Genomic DNA, 23,613 nt, shown 5'->3' with positions numbered 1-23,613 from the left:
TACACACACACACACATACACACACACATATATATAATGTGTGTATGTGTGTATGCATATATGTATATATACACATGTACACATATATACACACATACACATGTATATATGTATATATACAGATGTGTAGGTATGTACATTTATGTACAAGTTATGTATGTGTATATATGTATATATATATGTGTGTATGTATGTATAAATGCACATGCGCATGTGTGTGTGTGTCTCAGAAAATATGGTAACATGCAACTACAGACACCCAAAAGGAACAGAACACTAACAAAATTTCAAAGGGAAATGATTACACTAACATTAAACCACAGCGTTCTCTGGCATATATCCTACCTCTTCCTCTTTAGGTAACAATCTTTCAACCTCATTTATAAAGGAGATTATCACTGAGATATTCTAAGTAGATAGGGCAAATTTCATGGACAGTCTTTAAGGAAGTGACTACTACAGCAGCTGAAATGGCCAGGAAAAAAAAAATGACTGTTTCTTCACTCTCCTTGGTGAGTCCTCCAGAAATGCAGCTAAATACACAGTGCCAGATGGCTCTAGAAGAAATGCTTTTATAGCTCCACTGTGAGAGGTTTGGCAGAAACCCCTTCCCAGGTGGGCAACACAGCAAAGCCACACAGGTTCATCTGCCTTTTGGGCCTGGTGTAACACAGGACCCACGGCTTCAATTCTGGTGTCAATAAAAGACAGACACTAGTGGCAAAAATGAGGTACAGAGAGAGCAGCACCCACAGTAGATCTTTTGCTTATAAATGCTATTTATGGTAACTGACTCTTATTGAGAGCCAAACAACACCAAGCTATAAAAAATCTGGTAAATATTGCCTAGTCCTTTCAACATATTACTTAATGGTTCTAGTCCCAGTCATGCCACTGACTATTAGCTGTATATCCTTGGGTAACATAACTTCTTTTCTCCTCAGTTTTCTTACCTATAAAATGAAGAAGCTGGATTAAATGATCCCAAGTCCCTTTCAGTTCTAAAAATTCCATAATTTTGTGCTTGCAATATGAAAAAAGAATCAGCAAATACATCACATGGGTTCTTTTCACTTCTATTGTCAAGACAAATGATCTATTTGCTTAATATATGTGCAACCTCCATTAAGTTTACTAGTGCCTTAGAATAATGTTTGAAATTCCATTATAACTATATAACATATATAATATATATGTATATAAAATAATGATATATTATATTTGCAGTTCACATCCTTGTATCTCACCAGAAATCAAAGAGTGATAGGCAGTTCCATGTACTCATACTTGGAATCGAGAGGCAGCAAGGCCTAGTGGACAGGGAGCAGGAGTTGGAGTTAGGCACATGCTGGGTCTGTGACCCCCAGACAAATTGCTTGACCTCTCAGTGGCCCACACCACTCACTAAGGCTGTAAGTTTTTCTGAAGAGTTGCTGATTTACATTGGTAGGAGGAATTTTCTAAATGCAGTTTACTAAACCAGTAAAATCACGGGTCTAAACAAAAAGATAATTCTCTTGTATAATGAAAACATATGGGTTTCACAATAGAAGTATAAATTTTTTTCAGTCATTTTTCAGTTATGTGTGACTCTCTGTGACTCCATTTGGGGTTTTCTTGACAAAGATACTGGAATGGTTTACCATTTCCATCTCCAGCTGATTTTACGGAAGAAGAAGCTAAGGCAAATAAGGTTAAATAGCTTGTCGGGGGTTATATAGCTAGTAAGTGAGAAGAATAAATAGAATCATAAAATTATAGGTCTAGAGCTAAAGGGATGTCAGTGACCATCTAGTCCAAGCCCCTCATTTTACAGATAAGGAAACTGAGGCCCAGGGCGGTTGTGATGTACTCAAGGTTGCACAGGTACCATTGGATGTAGCATTTGAACCCAGGTCCTCTGACTACAAAGCCAGGGCTCTTTTCACTGTACCATAATGTCTCCTGACTTATTCACTTTCTTCCTTATTAAATATAATAGCTGCCATTCAGGTCTACTTGCACTATACACACATTCCTAATTTATCTACAGGTCTCTACTGACTTCATATGTCTTTATTTCAAACACACATACATGTATATCTACATACCCAGATACCTAAATCATATGCGTACACATATATATTCCAATATGAATATCTATATGGGCCTCCTTATTTGATTATGATTATTTCCAAAAAACACTATAAGACCTTAGGTAATGCTGCAGGGAACTTTCTCTTTTTTTTTTAATTGAGAAAGCAACTTTACAAAGAAAAGAATCAGATGAAAATTAAATTCTGAGAATTCCCATGGCTCTAAATATCTCTCCAGTCTTTAATGTTTCAGCATTACTATAATCAGTATGTATACATAATGTTTTGAATTCTGCCCTTTTTTTCACTTGATATTACTTAATTACACATTTCCATGTCAGATACTTGATACCACTTAAGGTTAAATAGCATTCTACTATGTCATGCTTGGGCATTCCCTTGTGGTTGGGCATTTGGATCTTTTTTCAGGTTTTCAATTATAATAATATGGTATGAACAAACATCTTTGTACAAATTACTTTCTTTTTATTTGGTATTTATTTCTCTTTGAACTTTTCAAAATCTCAAACATACACAGAATGTTTACAAATAAAAGCAGAAGATTTAAACACAAAACAAATTATCTTTTAAATCCTTACTTTGTGCATATGGATCATGACGAGGTTTGAAATTTGAGCAATCATGTACATTCTTTTCCTCTATGTTGGATTTGCAGATACTTTTGACTGGATTAGAGAAAGGCTTCTGGGTAATTTGTGAAGTTGTGAGGCATGGGCTCCCTATGCTAGACTGAAAACATCGCCCACTGCAGTAATCATCTGAAGAAATTACACCCATGACTTCTATCTCTTTTCCACCAATCACTGTTGTTTCACCCTCATTTAGACTGTCCAAATCTTTCAATTTATATCCAATGCCTAAAAAGAAAAAAGAAAAAAGGAATTTAGTGACACTGAGCAATGGAACAATTTAATTAGTGACCAATCACTCAGCATTCAGAAGCTGGTAATGAAAACAATTATTTTGAATTTGAATAACCTTTCATGACTAACATGAAGGAAAGTACACAAGATCTGTCCTTTTGATTAAAAACCTAAATTACTTGATTTAAAGTAATCCATAGGGATAAAATTGACCAAACTTTAATTAGGAGAAAAAAAAATCTTAACCAGCATCAACCCAAACCACTGACTATAGAATTGTTCTTTCCTAAGAACTAAGCATGGAAGATACATGTAGAGCGAATAGCCATTGAATTCCCGCAGAGCGACTGGTGAGCCACTGCCACCAGAGCAAGCAGCCATCCACTAACGAAGAAGCTGAAGCCGAAGGGTAGAGTACAGTAGTGACAATGAAAACAGTCAGTGACCTGTGACTAAGACAAAGGTTTTGTGCCAGCCCAAATGAGAAAGTAGAAGCCGGGCAGTGCTAGGGATAAAAAGACAAAAGGAAAAACTCCCTGCTCTCAAGCACATGTTGTACCAGAAGCGTTTACAAGAGCTTAAAAAGGCCAAGGTCTCCTACTACATCCAGGGCCATCACCAATCATCTTGACCTATATCTCGCACTAGACTCCAATGGCTCCAGAGGATGGAGTGAGGCTGATGACTCCGCACAGCTCTGCCTCACTTAAGTCTGATCTACTTGCAGGTAAAGATATCACCCTCCTGACGTCATTGGTCCTCTTTGAGAACAAAGGACAAACAACAACCACCTTGGGAGTGGAAGAGATATTATCAGCTAAATTAGAGAACAGGAAAGACTTTGTGAAGAAGGAGGCACTAGAGCTGAGCCTTGAAGAGATCCACAGAAGCAGAGATGAGATGCATTCCAGGCATGAGGAACAGCCAAGAGAAAGGCACAGAGGTGGGAAATGGGCACCTTCCTCTTTTTTATAGACTCAAATATGAGAGATAATTCTTCCCCTATCCTTCCTCTCCCTCCTGGTGTATTCATCTTTTAAGACCATCCAAAACATAACAGAAGCACTTCTAGGCTCTCTAATTAGACTTCCTCTCTGACCCCTGAGGTCATGATGGTTTCTAACAAGAGACTTGTATTATCTCCTCGTATCAGAATGTAAAGAGGTTGTCATTGTTTCTTCTCTTATGATTGCTTGCTCATGTTTGCCTTTTTCTATTTCTAATTCCTATGCTTGTATTTTATAGTTTCTATACAGTTCTGGTTTTTTCATCAAGAATGCTTAGATATTCTCTTTCATTAAAAATCTATTTTTACTCCTGTAGGATTATACTCAATTTTGCTAGAGAAGTTACTTTTGGTGGTAAGTCTGTAACCTTTGCCTTCTGCAATATTGTATTCTAAGCACTCAATTTCTTTATATCAGTGGCTCCTAATCTTGTGTAATCCTGACTGAGGAGCTTCAGTATTTTAATTCTTTCCTTTTACCTGTTTGCATTATTTTTCCTTTGATCTATAAACTCCGTATTTTGGCTATAACATTTCTGTGAGTTTTAATTGTGGAGTTTCTTTCTGGAGATGACCAATGAGTTATTTCTCTTTTCATGTTGCCTCTTATTCTAAGAGATCTAGACAGTTTTCTTTTATGATTTCTTGAAATATGATATCTTAAAATAATAGAAAGGATGAGAAACTGTTATTGGACTCTGAATAGGGAAAGAGCAGAGGGACAGGGGAAAAGTAAAAATATAAAAGAACAGGTGAGAGGGAAATACACAATTAACAATCATAACTGCAAATGTGACAAATTCATTCATAAAATGGATTAGAGGGTGGAATCCAATAATCTATTGTTTAAAATATATTGTGGCTTACAAGGGCAGCTAGTTAGTGTAACGGATAGAGTTCCAGACCTGGAGCCAGGAAGACCCTAGGCAAGTCATTAATCTGTTTGCCTCAGTTTTCTCATGTGTAAAATGAAGACAATAATAGCATCTAACTCTCAAAGTTGCTGTGAGGATGAAATGAGATAATAATTATAAGTACTTGGTGCTTGGCACACAGTAGGTGCAATAAATTTTAGTTATTACTATTAATATTTACTACAGGAAATATATTGAAACAGAAAGATGCATAAGAGTCCAAATACGGGCCTGGACAGGAATTTAATATCCTTCAGCTTAAGTTAAAAAAAAAAGGAAGGAGTACCTAATATGATCTCAGACAAAGAAACCACAAAAAAGGACCTAATTAAAAGAGATAAAATAGGAGAACTACATTTTTTTTTTTGGCTGAAAGGAACCACAGACAATAAAAAACAACAATTTTAAACATACATTCATCAAATGGAATAGTATCTACATATTTAATGGAAAAGCTAAGTGAGTTACAGGGAGAAACGGACAACAAAAATGTAATAGTGGAAGACCTCAAATTATTCCTCTCAGATTTAAAAAATCTAAACAAAAAATAGACAAAAAAGAAATGAAGTTCCTGAATAGAATTCAAGAAAAATTAGATAAGATAGAGGAAATGGGTGTGAGTCTATTATGTTGAAAAGATGTCAAAAGAATGGAAGGGTAAGAAAAAGGGATACAGGAAGAAAGGGGAAGAGAGAGGAAGAATGGGGAACATTACCTCATATAAATGAAACAGGCAATGAAGAGCTTTTACAAAGAAGGGGAAAATTGGGGAGAGGGATAACTGGCAACTTTTGAACCTTGCTCTCATCTGAACAGGTTCAAAGAAGGAAGAGTATACATACATACACAGCTGAGTATAGAAATTCATCTTACTCAACAGGAGAATAGGTGGGGCAGGGACTAAGAAAGGACAGAGGAATGATATGAGAGAGGGTGGATAAAGGGAGTCTGTGGTCAGAAGCAAAACAGACTTCTGAGGAATCGAGAAGGTTAAAAAAAAAGGATAAACAGAAGAAAACAGGATGGAAGGAAATACATAGTTAGCAATCATAATTGCAAATGTGAACAGAATGAACTCATCTATAAAATGGAAAAGAATAGGAGCATGAATTAGAAACTAGAATCCATAATATATTGCTTACAAGAGACACAAACAGGGTTAAAATAAGGGCCAGAAGCAGAATCTGTTAGGCTTCAACTAAAGTAAAAAAGGCAAGGGTAGCAATCATAATCTCAGAAACAAAACAAAAGCAAAAATAGGTCTGATTAAAAGAGATAATAAGGGAAACTACAGTCTACTAAAAGGTACCATAGATAACAAATTAATATCAATAGTGAACAAATATGTACCAAATGGCATCACAGCCAAATTCTTGAAGGAAAAATTAAATGAGTTACAGGAGGAAATAAACAGTAAAACTATGTTAGCATGGGAACTTCAATTAACCCTTCTCAGACCAACATAAATCTAATCATAAAATAAATAAGAAAGAAGTTAAGGAGAATTTAAGAAAAGATAGACATGAGAGACTCTTAGAGAATACTATTGGTCTCCCCACCAAATCTTCTACCCTTCCTGCTTCATAATGTTAATTCCTTATTAGGTCAATGTTTAACAGACTGTTTACTGAAACAGCAGAAGTCTTCAGCTCTATTATTTCTCCACTACAAACTTTTTGCCACAATATGAAGGGGCTGACTATGACCCTATAGAGATTCCAGAGATGTTAGGAAACAAGAAGAACTCTACACTATATTCAGAAATATTTGACATCACAAGTAGATGCTGGTAGGATCTCATCCTATCTATTCTCTGACACCAATAAGCATAGCTAGGTTAGGAACAATTTTATTCAACTTTAAGGAGACATGCTCAAAGATATAGCAAGGAAATTAGGAATTACTGATAAATTACACTATCGGAAACTCTTCCAGTTTAGAGAGGTACATACATCATTAAAAAAAAAATTCCTTGAGATAGTAATTAAAATAAGATCTTCTGGAAGGTCCTACCTGTGCTCTGGAAATTCTCACAAGAAAGGAAGAAATATTTTTCACTAAACAACTTTCTGCAAAGTCAGCATAGCAGTAGAGGCTGATCTAACTGAACAAGTACTTATAAAACACTGACTCTAATGACTATAGAGGAACTGAGTACATAAAAGGATGGAAAATTGTCCCTTTTCTCAAGGACCCTGAAACATCATTGTAAAGATAACAGAAACATACGAAACAACAAAAGAATGACTTAAGTCAGTATGTTAAACAACTATTTCACTACAGTCAGGCCCTTTTCTTTGCTTGGCAAGTCTTCTATTCATCTCTCAATCCATTCTCTACAATGTCTGTCTGTCTGCCTCTGCCTGCCTCCCTCTCTCTCTCTCTCTCTCTCTCTCTCTCTTTCTCTCTGTCTCTCTCTCTCTCTCCCCCTCTCTCTCCTTCTCTCTCTCTCTCTCTCCTTCTCTCCTTCTCTCTCTCCCCTTCTCTCTCTTTCTCTCTCTCTCTCTCTCTCTCTCTCTCTCTCTCTCTCACTAGTTTCTCATTCTACCATTATCAAATCTACTCTCAACAAAAACATAGCATCAAACTTTACTGAGAAAATTAAAGCCATTCACCATGGTTTCTCTCATATTTCCCCCTCTCTACCTCCAAATTTCCTCTGCATTTTCACCCTATCTCTATATCTTTATCCCATGTCTCTGAGGATGAGTTTTCCCTCCTCCTTGCCAAGGTCAAACTTCTTAAGTCTTGGTCTCATCATCTCCTTCCTCCACTGGGACTCCTGCTTCATCAATTATGTTCTTCTTCTTGCATCTTCATCTTTCCTTCTCTCTGTCTCTCTGTCTCTGTCTCTGTCTCTCTCTCTCTCTCTCTCTCTCTGAATTATCCTTTCCTACCTATAAAAAACACATTCATTAATCACACACACACACACACACACACACACACACACACACACACACACGAAATTTCCCTTCTGGCTATCAAGCTACTATGCTGTTAATGTGATTAAAGATCTTCCCCCGCCCACACCCCACCATTAATCCCATTAACAGGTCTCTAGTGGAGCTAGTTAAGGGAAGCTTGATTAAGAGATTAGGAAGACCCACACCCTTTAGCTACTTAGGTGGGGGGGGGGCTCTAAAAAGGGTATAAATACTCTGGGGGTAGCCATTAAGTGCTCTCTCTCTCTCTCTCTCTCTCTCTCTCTCTGTCTCTCTCTCTCTCTCTCTCAACTACAGGAGGAGAGGACAAAGGCAAGCAGACAACTAGGATTTGTGAGTGAGTGTTTACAGGAAGGCCCCAACAGAAGGGAACGTTACGGAATGGCTTGGCTCCCTGCTGTGATATTGTATTTTAAGTTCCTTGCTGTTATGATAAAGCAGGCTTACTGGTTTTGGGATATAATTGATGCTATGTTGAATTGAAGTGATTGGTTTTGGGATTTGATCCTCTAGTATCTGAATAAATGTTTTACTTCTGCCTTCTATATGGAGAATCTCTTATATTCTTCTATACAGAACTATACAGGCATATTCACGGTCACCATCGATATTGTGACACTTGCCTAACCTATACAGCTACTTATCTACTCTTTCAAGAAGCCTGGCAGTGAATGAAACAACAAACACTATGTCCACTGCCTCCATATCCTCTCAGCCTTGCTACACCCCCACCCCTTCCAATTAGACACTTATCTGAAAATTCCTCTTTTCAAAGTCACCTGTTACCTCCTAATCACAAATGGGGTTCTCTCAGTCTTCATCCTACTTTACTTTTCTGTATCATAACAATCTTGTCAAATCACTCTTTCTTGAAACTCTTTCCTCCTTGGGTTCTATAACACTACATTCTCCTGGCTGTGCTACTAGTTTTCTGACAGTCTTTTTAAACTATGCTGGCTGTTCCTCTGCCACCGTAAAGTGTAGGCATTCCCCAAGATTTTATATTCAACTTTATTTTTCTTCCCTCTCTAATCTGAGTGATTTAATCTAATTCCATGACTACAACTATCATCATCTCCATGCAGATGACTCATGAATCTCTATTTATAGCTACACCTTACTCTATGATACAGTACCACATTTACAACTGCTGACTATTAGACATTTCTGTCTGGATGTCTAGCTGACAGTTTTAGCTCCATAAGTCTAAAGTCACATTCATCATTCTCCTGAAACTAATTCTTCCTTAGTTTACTATTTTTGTTAAAAAATATCACAATTCTCTCAGTCACTCGTTCTTGATACTTCAGAGATCTTTTATTTCTCTTTCTCCTTTAACCCAGATATTCAGTCCCCAAGTCCAATAAATTTTACATTAAATGCCTCTAATGCCAATCCCATTCCTTCCTTTCTATTCTCACCACTGACACCATCCTTTCATTTCCTCTTGCCTAAACCTTTTATGATGGCCTCCCCTAATAGTTTCCACACACACACACACACACACACACACACACACACACACTAAATAATCCATGCTACACACCACTGCCCAATTTATCTTTCTAATGCAAAGTTACTATTATATCATCCCCTGCTTCCAACTTTCAATAGTTTGTAATTGCTCATCCAAAAATCCAATAAAATCCTCAGACTGGCTTACAGGGCCCTCTATAATAAGGAACCAATCTATCATTCCAGCTCTACTCCCACTACTATCCTACAAGAAGAGCCTGGCAGCCAAAATAATACAAAGAAATATCTGAAATCAGTGACAAAGTGAGACAAGGGTATGGAACTATGTGCTAAATGTGAATCATAGGCAGCTGAATAGAATGTATCGTCCCACTACTGAAAAGGTGGGAGATCTACCTTAAATAAATTAAGCCATACTTAGGGACAACCAGTAACCAGTTAACCCATGAGCTTAACAAATAGGCAAAGCAAATGGGCAATTTGCCACCACAGTTAAGTACAAGAGTTATCCAAGAAAACAAAGGAAATGGATCTTGCCTTCAAGCAAGCATAGTGAAAAAGAAGAATTCAGCAGTCACTTACAAAGAGTACTAAGTTTGCGCTTCTGCCAGTATTAAGTAACATCTGTGTATATACAACATTCTAGTTGGCCTTTGTCCTGAAAGAGAAGACTGGAAGAATGTTATTTCCTTTCTCTAGGTTACAAGGGAAAATTAAATATTCCTTTTCAAGAACAAAAGCTATGTCTCACTTAAATTTAACATAGGCTTTTAAAAAAATCTATGTAACAAAAGTTCACAGTTTTACATATAATACTTTTTTCTGTCCCTTGTGTTTTGAAATGTTCATATTTGCTGATATTTTTTAAGTTCATAACAAAATTAAAATTAAAAAGAAGATCGGTTTCAAGGGAGAAACAATGAAGAAAAGTATGAATAAGAAGAGAGGAATTCTCACCTGCATCAGAAGGTAGATGAGAGAAAAACTTAGATTTTAACAAAGAATTTAACATAATTCCTCAAGCTATCCTTAAAGGCAATATGAAGAGATATATGCTAGATGACACGACAGGCAAATTTAGAACTGGTTGGATGACCGGACCCAAAGAATAGTCATTAATTTGTTGATGTCAGCTTGGAGGGATTTTTCTTGCATAGTGTCCTATGGATCTACCCTTTGTACTGTACTTTTCCACATCTTTATTAGTGGCATAGATGACGTCTATCTTCTCATCTTCTCCCCCAACTTGACAGTAAGATCCCAACAAGGTGAAGCTGGCGACATTTGGTTTCATCAGATAATGAAGCTGTCATCTTTATTCAGCGCCGGATGCTTTATTCTTACCAATACAGTCACAGTGTGAGCATAGGGTCATTTAAAAAGATATTTAAATGTGTTGCCCACAGTATGCAGCAAAGGGCCTTGTACTTGTAAGGCATTCAATCAATAAATGTAAAATTGAATTGAACTGAATTACTGCATAATTGAAAGGCAGGTAGGTGGCACAGTGGACAGACCACTCAGCTTGGAGTCAGGAAGACCTGAGTTCAAATCCAATCTCAGACTACTAGCAGTGTGACCTTTGGCAAATTGTGTAATCTTTTTGCCTCAGTTTCCTCAAATGTAAAATGGGGATAATAACAGTACCTATCTTCCAGAGTTGTTGTGGGGATCAAATGCAATAATATTTATAAAGCATTTAGTACAATGCCTGGCACATAGTAGGTGCTATATAAATGCTGTTTGTTGCTATTGTTGTTATTGAAGTCCCCATCCCTATGTAACTTTTAAAGTTGCTAATTCTTTTGGATATTAGCCATTTGAGGGACTTCAAGCTTTAGATACTTCATTCATAATATTTCTGGCATATGTACAATGAGTTACAAGTTCCATAATAGGCACTTTATAAGTGTTCATTGGATTGATTTACTGACCTAAATGATTTACATTTAGGAAGAATGAGACATTGAATTCTATAGGAAGGACATGAATATTAGCAACAACCACCATTTCCTTGCACATTTTTTCAAAATAGTTTTTCTTAACAGAATGAGAAAATTATTTCCATCAAAAACATGCTCTTCTAACATCCTCCTCCTGTGTACCATGGCTTAAATGTGAATAAAATAAATTAGTACTCAAATGAATCTCCAAAAAAGCCAATAAAATAAGTGTTTTAAATCTCAGACAAATGCCAACAGATAAGCCTACTTGTTTCTGTATTCCTTATGGGAATAAAAATAAACAACAGACAAAGGCTACCTACATTCAGTTATTTTGAGTCTTGAGATTGTCATCCCACTCAAAGGCAAATGCCTTATTTTTGTCAGTCTCAAACAGAGTGTTAGGGGTACAGAACAAAAATCATAGACCAGATGAAATACTGGTAAAGTCCATTATGCATTTTGATCAATTGTGATATTACTTTAAGAAGTATACCCCTTCGTATGAAACCATAAGGAAAGATCAAAATATTTTAATATTAAGTAGAATATATTGTGACATTTTTGCTTATTATATCCCAGAATATTTTAGAAGACCAATATTTTCCAAAAGACCATACAAAGGGACTATACTGTAGAGATATTTATGAATATAAGATAAGGAGCCCTGAAAAGTCCATGTAGGCAAACTATACATTAAGGCTCTACATGAGCAAAACCAGGCTGGAATTGTGACGCCAAAAACATGAAGATCATGAAACAGGGAGATGATGGCAACACTACTAAAGCAAGGCCCTCAAGTAAAAGAAATAAAACTGAAATATTAAGCATACTACCATGCCATGACCATTTTGTGCTTTGAGTCATGTTTCTACACTAATATATATCCAGAGATATGCTAGTAAATGTTTAACAACTGACTCTCCAAAAATGCATGCTCTACTTTTAAGTTTAATTTGCATTATTAATATTTTCCCCATCACTTTCTTAAGTCTAGACAATCAATAAAATAATAAATTAAATCTTAGTTTGTAGGATATGCCTATTTCCAAGTTGTAAATGCTCACACTAAAACTTTAACAGTTGGCACTCTTGAGCCATTATGAACTGGCTCCAGCATAACTCTGGACATGACAGAAGGAAATAATCATTTATTAAGCACCTACCATGTGTGAAGCACTATGCTAAAGATTTTACTAGTATTATTTCACTGGATCCTTATTCTCACAATAATCCTGCAAGGTAGGTGCCATTGTGCTCCCCATTTTGCAGCTGAGGAAAATGAGGCAGATAGAAGTTAAGTGACTTTACCATGTTCGAATAGGGCTGGACACTAAGCCTTTTAGCTGCCTTTATATTCTATATCTTGTGTGTGTTTGTGTGAGCACACATGTGTGTTTATCTTCCTAGGAAGCACTTCAATTCTAATACATGGGGGCTAAGGGGTGGAAAGGGAAACCACATCTCATCCTCAGCAGAAACAACCAGCCATGGATCTATGTGGCACCTCTGTTTATGGGATATACTGCAGGGAAGAAAATAGTAGAACCAAGGCCACTTGAGTACATGTATTATGTTGCTTCTGTGCACTGGGAAGCACGGAATGCTGTATAAACCTCAGACCTAGGAGGGCTGGTTACTGCCCACTTAAATAAAAGCTGAGCACTCAAATCAATGTCAGTCTTTCATCTTGGCAGGAATGTACATTAACTGAAGTCACACTCCTAACATCTCCCCACAGTACAAGGTTACCTTTTCCAATGTCTCTGCCCTCCAGGTCCTTCAGGGTGAATGACCTTCCGTTCACAATAAGGACAGCATCACCTTCCCACTTCTTGTGCTTCTTCTTTGAAACTTTACGCCAAAGAACACTGAAATACTTTGTCACATGGCCAGGTAAGGCTTCTTTTTCCTTTGACTTGGCTACTTCTGCTGCTGCCACAAGTGCTGGAACTACAAAAATGCCAAAAGGTTAATGGTACCAAAGGTGAACAGTTTAACATCTGAACGGAATGATTTAGATAACATCAAAAAGGAAGCCATAAAACTTTTAAGTAAATAATATGTTGAGGGATATTAAGTATGAAAAAGGATTTGGCAATATATGCATGATGAAATATATCTTAGGATTATGCCTGGAATGGTACTAAGAATCAGAGCAAACTCTTTTACCAAGAGAGTGCAATAAATGGAATGCTCTTATTGTCTTACACGAACTCAGCTAAGATTCAATAACCTAAGGTAATATTACTGGCTAGAAATTCAAGATAATACTAAAAAATCTTAACTATTATATTAAAGAAACAACTAGTATTATATACTTTAAATAGGCCTAAGAAAAACAAGATAAGCAATGCCGTCTGAGAGGAAAGTCTCTCTCACCTCTATCAGCATAACACAAGTATAAAACGGCAATAAGACATCCCACTGACATAGTGCATTAAAGGTTATATTTTATACTCATGATAATCCTGTAAAGCCAGAAGTGAAAGTATTAACATCCCCATTTACAAATGGGAAAACTGAGGCTGAGAGGTTAGAATTACCAATGTCAGGTGACCAATAAGTGGTGGACTGAACTAGACTTTCTTCAGTCCTATGTCCTTTCCCATTATATCATGCTGTCACTCAAAGAAAACAAGGAACCAGTTCAATATTTATTAAAATATTCTTGCCTGATGGCTAAGAATTAATCAAATTGGCCCTCTGGACCATTTGAGTATCCAGGATCATGTGACACCGAAATAAAAAAACCTCATCAAACAGAACTGTGGCACAGTGGGTAGGCTGAACCTGCAGTTAGGAAGACCTGAGTTCAAACATTACCTCAGGCACTTAATTACTAGTTGCATAACTCTAGGCAAGTAACTTAACCTCTTTTTACCCTAGGTTCCTCAAATGTAAAGTGGGGATAATAATAGCACCCACCTGACAAGGTTGTAGTGAGGATCAACCAAGGTAGTATTTGTAAAGCAAAGTACCTGACACATAGTGGATGCTTAATAAATGCTTATTCCCTTCTCCACCCCCCCTTTTATTTATTTGGAAATTCCCTCCAATAATGCATATTGCAACTCATCACAACATGGATGGCATGGAATAATAAAAAACTCATTCTTGGAAAAACCTGGCCTTGTATTAAAAACGTTCTCATACATAAGGAACAAAACAGACCCAATCAAGGCAGCTGAAAAAACAAACAAACCAGCTCATCCCTACAAATTGTTGTTCAGATGAAAACAGGAATTCTTACACTAAATATGTGTTTTAAAGAGAAACAACCTATCTATAAAAAACCCATTACTTTTCTACAGTTGACCACATCTCTACAGTCATACAAGTAACTAAAAGGCACAGAGAATACAATAACATGGTGTGTTTACCATTTATTGATTTTAAGTGTTTAATTCAAAAAAATAAAATAGCCTTAAAAGACTCTCCTACATATAAGGTAAAGTCATACAAGAGCTGGAGTCAAGCAACAACAGAGATGACTTGGTTCAAAAAAGATATGTCTGCTCACAGAAGATGTTTAAGTCTGTTGTGGAGAATAACCTGGGAACAATGCAAATAAAAGAAGGATTCCCTATAAACCAATAAGATCAATGAGAGCTAGAAGATCTAAATCCAGAAATCATCCAGTCTATCCTCCCCCTACCCCATCTCATTTTGAAGATGAAGAAACTGAGACCCAGAGAAGTTAGGTGACTTGCAAATGTTGCCCATGTAGTAAATGGAAGCATCAGGTATCAAATTCTACTCTAAAATCTAGCATTCTTTCCACTTCACCACAGCTTCCCTAATGATCAGGTCCTCCAGACACCCCTGTTTTTCAGTGATATTGTGCTGATTTCATTAAATCCTAGAATGGTATGAAAGTCTCCTACTGAAATACATTCCACTCAAGAGAAGCTGATCTAACAATGCATGGAAATGGAATGGGAAAAAACCCTAATGCTCCAATTATGACACGTGTTTAGATGGGGAGTCCAATGAAATAGACCATACATATTCTCATGTGTGTGTATATTTATCTATCTATATTTATATATCTATATTTACATCTATCATCTATTTATCTATCTATCTGTTCAATGGGATTACTGAATCCAGATGCAATCTAGTAGTCCTTCTTCCACCTATTCATTTCCAAGTATGTATACAGATAGCTAGATAGCTATATATAGATTAAAAAATCAACAGGCAAGTTGAAGTTTTAAGTGAATGTAAATAATGATTCTCTTCCTCAAATTTAGGACTTCAAACCTCTACTTTGCACATATATTAGTATGCCTTGCCTCATACTTATTTGTATTTATGTCTCATTTATATTGCTAGATTAAAAGTTGCTTGCAGGCAGAAACTGCTGCTTTTCATCTTTGCATTTCCAGTGTCTTGCATGATGCTTGCATAAGGTAAATAATTGATAAATGTTTGCTGAATGAATGAATGAAGGCGAGTGCATACTCCTTGAATTAGACATAAAAGAAAAGAGTTAGATTAGATGACTTTGTACCATGCTTTCTTTTCGAGTATGTAGGATATAATTAACAAGAATAAATAGAAATATTCAAGATCTATAAGGGCAAGAAGAGAGTGGAGCTAAAACCTTCTGCAGATGTTTTTTTCCCATTTCCAGTTCTGCAAGTTATCTCACAAAAGACTTAAAGATGCCTTCAGGTTTGAAAATAAACAGTATATCTAATCAAATTACAGTACTAGAAGATGAAGACCTGTAGAGTAAGGGAACATCAAATAGTAAAATGAAGATCAGTTAAAAGATCTGGGGATATTTATTCTATAGACAAGAGTACCTAGGATAGAAATAATGCTTGTCTACTTCCCCAGGAGCAGCCTACCTCATTTCAGAGAGTATCATCATGAGGTTCATAGTAAGGTGCTAAATTTAAATTATTTAGCCACAGCAACTCTCTAAGACCATCTACTAACTAGTTCCAACTAGGTGGGACAACACAGAACACTGGACTGGAAGTCTGGAAGATCTGAGTTCAAATCTGCTTCAGACACTTAAAAGTTATGTGATTCTATGCAAGTCACTTAACTGCCATGTGCCTGTTTCTTCATCTGTATGGAGATAATAATGACACCTACCACTCAGAACTGTTGTAAGGATAAAATAACATTTTTAAAGCACTAAACACAACTTAAAGCTCCATATAAATGTGAGTGATTATAATTATTAAAAATAAAAACTGGGGCATATGTACTAAAAAATTTAGAGATCCTTCAGGTAATTGGGTAAGTTTTAGACATTCTTGATCCAATTCTGCGAGTTATGGAGAACCAAACTTTCAGCTCAAGGTAAAACTTTCTAAAAACTCAGCACTGTCCCTAAATGGAATGGAACTTCTGACCCAAGAAACAGTGAATTCTCCTGTATTAGAGGTCAGTGAGGAACAGTTGCAGGATCCCTCACTGGAAAATTGTAAGAAGAATTCATGATTCAAGGAAGAAGATAGACTAGTTCACTTCTAAAGTACTTTCCAACTCAGAACCTATGTGTAGTTTCTCCATGAACACAGTATACTTTGGTTTCTTAGGTTGTCTGATTTTAGTAAAATCAAAATGCCAAATTACAATCTCTGTAGTATATTAAAAAAAAGCATTCTTTGGCATTGATCATTGTTGAATACCCATCAGATATTCAGGCCTTTAAAGAACTTTAAGCACAACTCCAGTCCAAGGGTTCTGAACTTTTTTTGTGTCTTAGATCTCTTGGGCTATATGGTGAAATATATGGATCCCTTCTCAGAATAATGTTTTTAAATGCAGCAAATAAAATGTATAGGATTGCAAAGGAAACCAATTCTATTAAAATAGGTTGTTTAAAAAAAAAAATAGGTTGTTTTTTTTTTAAATCTGAGTTCACAGACTCCAAGTTAAGAATCCCTGCTCTATTTTCAAAGAAATCTAAGCTTTCAACAGCCATATGAAAAATTGCTCTAAATTACTAATAATTAAAGAAATGAAAATTAAAATAACTCTAAAGTACCACCTCATCTCCCTCTGACAGGCTAAAATGATGAAAAAAGAAAATGAAAAATGCTAGAGGGACTGCAGGAAAACAGATACACTAATATAGTGTTGTAGAACTGTGAACTAGTTCAACCATTCTGGAAAGTAATATTAACTATACCTGAAAATCTATACCTTTTGACCCAGCAATACCACTACTATGTCTATACCACAAAGACATAAAAGAAAGAGGAAAGGGACCTAAATGTAAAAAAATATTTATAGCAGCTCTTTTTGTAGTGGCAAAGAACTGGAAACTGAGGAGATATCCATCAATCATGGAAAGGCTAAAAAAATTATTGCACATGAATGTGATGGAATAGTATTGCACAGTAGAAATTATGAAGGGGATAGTTTCAAAAAAGCCTTAGAAGACTCATACAAACTGAATCAAAGTGAAGTGACCAGAAACAAGAGAACAATTTATACAATAATATTGTAGAGATTATGAATGTTGAAAGACTTAGTAATTCTGATCAACACAATGACCAAATACAACTCCAAAGAATGCATAAAGAAATATGCTAGCCACCTTCAAATAAAGAACCAAAAAGAAGCAAATTTTGTTTTCTTTCTTTCTCTTTATTTTTTTCAGACAAGGCTAATGTGGGAATTTGTCTTGCATGACCATATATATATTTGAAATAAGTTTTCTTTTTTTAAGAAACAACTCATAATTAAATTAGCATTGATTATCCTGTTGGTTTATCTTATAAGGCCTATTTCAGACTTTAAAGCTTTTAAAGTAAGTGATATATAATCACTGTAGAAAGAGAGCAAGTTCCTCATTTCTGCAGAACTGAACTCCAGTGCAGCTGAGCCGAGCTCCTGCAGAGCTGAGCGGGCATAGCCAGTTCCTCATTTTGTATTGGTCTAAGTTTTCATTTGTGGCAGTCTAAGTTAACATTCAACCACCCTTATCTAGAGTGCCTCAGCTTCCAGCTAGCTCAATAACTCCATGAAATCGATCGTGACTGATTTTAACAACAGTGCTACTTGCAGATGCTGTGGTAGGTATAAGATCAATAACACCAGCACACAGGAGGGCTGCTAGCATAAGTTCTTTGATCTGCTTTTCTAAAGGAAAGCAACTTTAAAGGGGTCAACAATCTTACTTTAATCAAACATACACATATCATTCACTTACTTCAGGGGAAAAGTCAGCACCCTGAACTTCAGAGAAAATACGAACAGAAATTACAAGCAGGCACATATTAGGCACAATTAGGAGTTGGAACTGGTAAGGAGAAGGCAAGCCTCTTCATCAGAAACCAGAGTAAAGGAGAAGAAAATGGGGGATAATGTTTAAAAGATTCTGATGTAGAGAAGGAAAGAAAAGGGAGCCCATGGTAAATGGTCTCTTATTTCCTTAATAAGGGGCAAAGTGCTCAGTGGAATGGATGGGGAGGCGGGGCACAGAATGAGACAAAGGAAAAAGTGAAAAAAAGCTCTAAAAAAAAGTAGGATAGAAAACCAATTTTGTTGTTTTTCCTTTCGGGGCCCTCCTAAAGTGCTAGCTGATCACAGACTGGAAGTGTATTGTCCACGTTCTGAATTCAGAGTTGGTCCACAGAGGTTCTCCCCAACTTACAAGAGATCTTGCTATAGGTCTTTTTATAATTTTGGTTATTAGGTCATTATTAAAATATGCTGAAGCTTATTTATGCTCACAAGCCTTTCACTGCTGGCTGAGTCACTTTCATCTCTCTCTGAAAACTGTGCTGTTTCATGATTTCCAAGTTAGAGTACCCTCAGAATATCTTTTTTCTGTTTGTTTAAAAAAGACATTTGGGGGATTTTTTACCCAGAGAAGAGGCGTGAGATGGTTGAAAACACAGCATAGTTTCCCAAATGCCTGCTGTTCCTCCTCTTCATTTCTAGTCCTAACCCATTGTCCAGACACAGTGTTTATAACAAGCACTGTGTTAGTTGTGATGTACTAAGTCAATAAATCATTACTGCATGTCATCTGAACAATAGAAAATTTTAAACCATTTAATTGTTCTTATGTAGATCAATATCCTTTGAGTAACCCTGGATTTCAGTGAGAAGTGCTGTGATGTTATGGGTGTGAGGGGGATTGGGGTAGAAGAGGAAATCATCTGACATTAACAAACATCTCTGGCAAATGTTTCTGTTTTATGGTTCATTTCTTGTTAATAATCAGAGGGTTACTTGAACAGCTATTTCTGTGGTTGAACTATACATGACTGTTATACATGCATGAGAGAATCCTTGTTGGAAAAGAGTTCTTAGGTAGCATTTTGTTCTACCCAGTCAAATACTTTTTATAATCAACAAACAATAAGGAAAGTAGGATCCTGTGGCTCCCGAACTTGGGGCTGTAAAGATGTGGTCTATGGTAGAAAATCATTTTTCCTTCCTGTTCCTTCATATTTTCATTAAGCATAATTTCAACACATGAACAGATCATTCTCGTGATTTTTACAAAGATGAGAAAGTAGGTATAAAAGAATCAATAGTTACTGATATCCCGAAAGCTTTAACAAAAATTTTAGTGATATTATTGTCTACCATTTTTTCCACTCTTTTTGGCATCTTGACCTATCTGAAACTTGTTTGTCCTCTTCTGTACACTCTTCAGCTTATTGATATCCTTTCTAAAATATGGTAGCTAAGTGACATAGTGGATAGAGTGCTGTACCTGGAGTCAGGAAGACTACGTGACCCTGGTCAAATTGTTTAACCTGTCAGCCTCAGTTTTCTGTTCTATTAAAATAAGAATAGCACCTATTTCCTGGGGTTCTTTTGAGATATTTGCGAAATGCTTTATAGACCTTAAAACACTATATATAAATTATTATATGGTTCCCAAAACTGAACACATTACTTCAGATGTGGTCTAAGCAGGGTTACAGCAGGACTATCACATTCATATTACTGGAAGCTATGCTTCATTTAAGCTCAAATTAGCTTTTTAAACTGCTCCCCTTTATGTGGCATCAAGTCTCAAAGAGTACCTCTGGGGTACATCTCTGTGAAGTAGTGAAAGTTGAGATCAAATAATTCCTGTGTTTTATTGGGAAAAATGCTTCATATGGTCTCTTGGCCAGGGTTCTATATGCTTATAAAGCAACCAGAGTTCTATCCAATAAGTGAAGCCATCTTCAGTACTGTGTTAAGAAGAGGAGGAAGTGCTTATTTAGAAGTGCATCAGAAATGATGTCATCAAAGTAGATTCAAGCTTTCATCTTCAAGGAAAGTAGTATCCTTCACATCCTTCCAAGTAACTCTGCTATGGATATGAACTTAGATGATACATATTTTGCCTCTCCCATATGATTTGTTTTTCCCCTTCATGTTTATTTAGTAACTGGAGTTCAGTCCCAGAGGAGGATTGTTGTGTTTTTGTTACTGTTCCATATGATGTTTTCTTTAAAAACAGTCAAGTGATTACAACGTAACTATTAAAACCTGGCAAAATTCCTCTTTCTGGGATTACTTGTTGATGCCACCAGCTGCAGAATAGTATCAGTTTCAAAATTTTCAGTCGCTGTAGCCATGATCATCTCCTCTGGGAGAGATTCCTCTCTTCAACATATAGACTTAGTAGAGTTTTAGTAATACTCCTATTGTGAAATATTAATAGTAGAGGACTGCTGCAACCAATGAACAGAATAAACAGTACTATTACTGTTAATCTTGCTCCTATTCCTAACCGGGCCAACAGCACTTTTTTCATCAAAGTATGCTTTTAAGCTTATCCTTTGGCCTTAATTGATAATGGGATTCTCTGGTGACTGTCACTCATCCCATTTCCTGATCCCTGGGCTACAACTTGACCTTTTTCAAGTCCCTTTCCTAAAGGAATATGTCACACTTTTCAATCAGTCAGTAATACCCCCTACTCTCCCTTTAAGTAGGGGTGGGAGAGAGTGGTAGTTCCCTTGACTTTGACTATTAATGCTAATTCTCCCTTCTTTCAGGATATGTACTTGTCTCCTATACAGATTTGAATCCACTAAAACCTCTGGTTAGTTAGAGTAGCTTGAAGATGGCCTTAAAATCACAGATTTAGAGCTAGAAGGGACTTTGGAGGTCCAGAGAGATTAAGTAACTAGCCCAGGGTCACAAAGCTAATAAATAGATATCTGGGGCAGAATTTGAACCTGGGTCTTTCAGATTCCAAGCCTAGTACCATGTCCACTACACCAAACTAGTCCTTTGAATCCTGGAAGGAAAAGATGGCACAAAATAAGCTGCATTCACTTCATTCCTTCACTGTTACCCAATCTCTATTTCCACTCTACTCTGACTCTACTGACCCATCAGAAGGGTCATTCAACTTAAACATATCCAAATGAGACAAGATTTGTAAAATTCTTTGCAAGCCTTAAAATACCCTACAAATATTAGATATTATCATACAAACCTGCCCACCAACATCCCATTTGATGAAGTGGCTTTTTCAGCATGACTTTCCAATCCTCCATTATCCCTACAGCTTGGGGTGTGAGGGACATGAGAGGGCAATATGATGTCCTCTTCACTGGTCCACTCATGAATCTTTTTGAAGTGTGGGCCTTGGCTCAAGGAAGGGTTGGCTAGGACTGTAAAACAAATCTCAATTCCTTTGATTGTGGTGGTCATCACTGCCTCTCTTACCAGAAATGCAAATACATGGCCTGAATGTCCACCCAGCTGGTGTTTAAAGCTTTGTCTGTGGTGGGAACAAAGATCTTTTCCAAGAACACATGCCATCTTTCCTTAGGTTCTTTCCTCATGAAACTTTTTTGCTCAAGGTGGACAAGTGGGAACTCATGCACTAGAAGCAACATTCTGCTGTAATTCCCCTCTAATCTTGGGTCAGCAGCAATCCTCTCTTTCTCTAATTAAACTATAAAACAGGGATAATAATAGCACCTTACTTTCCTGGGTGGTTAGTAGGATCAAATGAGCCAATATTTGTAAAGTACTTAGAACAGTGCCCAGCACAAAGTAGGCATTCAATAATGCTTGTTTCCCTCCCTCCTTCCTTCTCCATCACTCCTTCACTTTTTTGTTTTTCTTTTTGAATCTTATGCATATGCACTTATTATCTATCCTTCACACTTCCCTTCCCTCAAAGAACAAAAATAAAATAAAACCCTCATAACCTTCCCCAAACCCTCCCTCTTTCCAAATTTCTCTATTCTTGCCAAAGGTACCACCACTCTCCCAGTCCCCCAGGCTCACAATCTAGGTGTCATCTTCAACGTCTATTTCTCACCCTGCTTCCCCCCATAACCAATCTATTTCATCTATGAAACATCTCTCAAATATGCCCCCTTCTCTCCTTTGATATAGTTGTGACCCTGATGCAGACCCTCATCACCTCACTCTCAGACTACTGCAATAGCTTTCCAGTAGGCCTGTCTGCCACAAGTCTCACTCCAGGCCATCCTCTACTTGGCCACCAAAGGGATGTTCCTAAAGTGTAGGTATGACTAATTTCCCTCTGAAATAACTCCAGTGGCTCTTTATCACCTTCAGGATCAAATACAAAACCTATTTGGCATTCAAAACTCTTCATAACCTACCTTCTTTCTCCACCACCTTTCCAGTCTTCTTACACCTTCCACCACCAATACATATTCTTTGATCCAATGATACTAGCCTCTTTGCTGTTCTTCAAAAAAGACCCTCCATCTCCAGAATCCCAGCATTTTCCCTGGCTGTCCCTCATGACTAGAATGCTCACCCTCATCTCTGCTTCCTGGCTTCCCTCAATTTCCAGCTAAGACCCCACCTTCTACAGGAAGAATTTCCAAATCCCTCTTATTTCTTATGCCTTCCCTGTTGATAATTTCCAATTTGTTATAGCTTATGTGTAAATAATTGTTTGCATGTTGTCTACCTCACTGGATTGTAAGCAATATGTGGGGAGGGACTCTCTTTTGCCTTTCTTTGTATCCCTAGTGCTTAGCACAGTCCTGGCACATAGTAGGCACTTAATAAATGCTTATTGACTATTTGTCTATGATCTTAGACAAAGGTGGCTATTATTGGGTCAGTGAGGCAAGGAGAGTTTCTCAGACTAATTTCAAACTTAAATGAAATAGGGGAAGTTTGCCAATATGGGGGCAGAAATGGCTGAGATAAGAGTTCATAAGGGTGTGAGTGGTATATGGGCTAGACCAAAATAAATTAAAGCCAGAGGCTAAGTTAAATTAGGGTTTAAACTAGAATTTACATAAGTTTATATGCCAGGTCAAGCCAAAGTTTAAATACAAAAATCTATTTACTAGGTCAAGCACATAAGCCCATTTGCTAAAGTTCACCTAGAGTTCAAAAAGAGAAGCCTATTAGCTCAGGTTAAATTAGCATTTATAGA

The 23,613-nt window shown here is 36.8% G+C and overlaps 1 protein-coding gene across 1 annotated transcript in view; it reads right to left on the bottom strand.

Moving 5' to 3' along the window:
* RAD54B (RAD54 homolog B) overlaps positions 1–23,613 on the bottom strand; it is a 119,858-nt gene that overhangs the window by 34,602 nt on the left and 61,643 nt on the right. The window contains exons 4-5 of the mRNA XM_036754134.1: positions 12,996–13,190; positions 2,675–2,953 (exon numbers count right to left, since the gene is read on the bottom strand). Of these exons, the coding sequence (XP_036610029.1) occupies positions 2,675–2,953; positions 12,996–13,190 (474 nt within the window). The remainder of the gene's footprint in view (positions 1–2,674; positions 2,954–12,995; positions 13,191–23,613) is intronic.

The sequence above is a fragment of the Trichosurus vulpecula genome, chromosome 1 (genome assembly GCF_011100635.1).
Source record: "Trichosurus vulpecula isolate mTriVul1 chromosome 1, mTriVul1.pri, whole genome shotgun sequence".
NCBI lineage: Eukaryota > Metazoa > Chordata > Mammalia > Diprotodontia > Phalangeridae > Trichosurus > Trichosurus vulpecula.
This window is presented reverse-complemented; position numbering and strand designations above follow the sequence as displayed.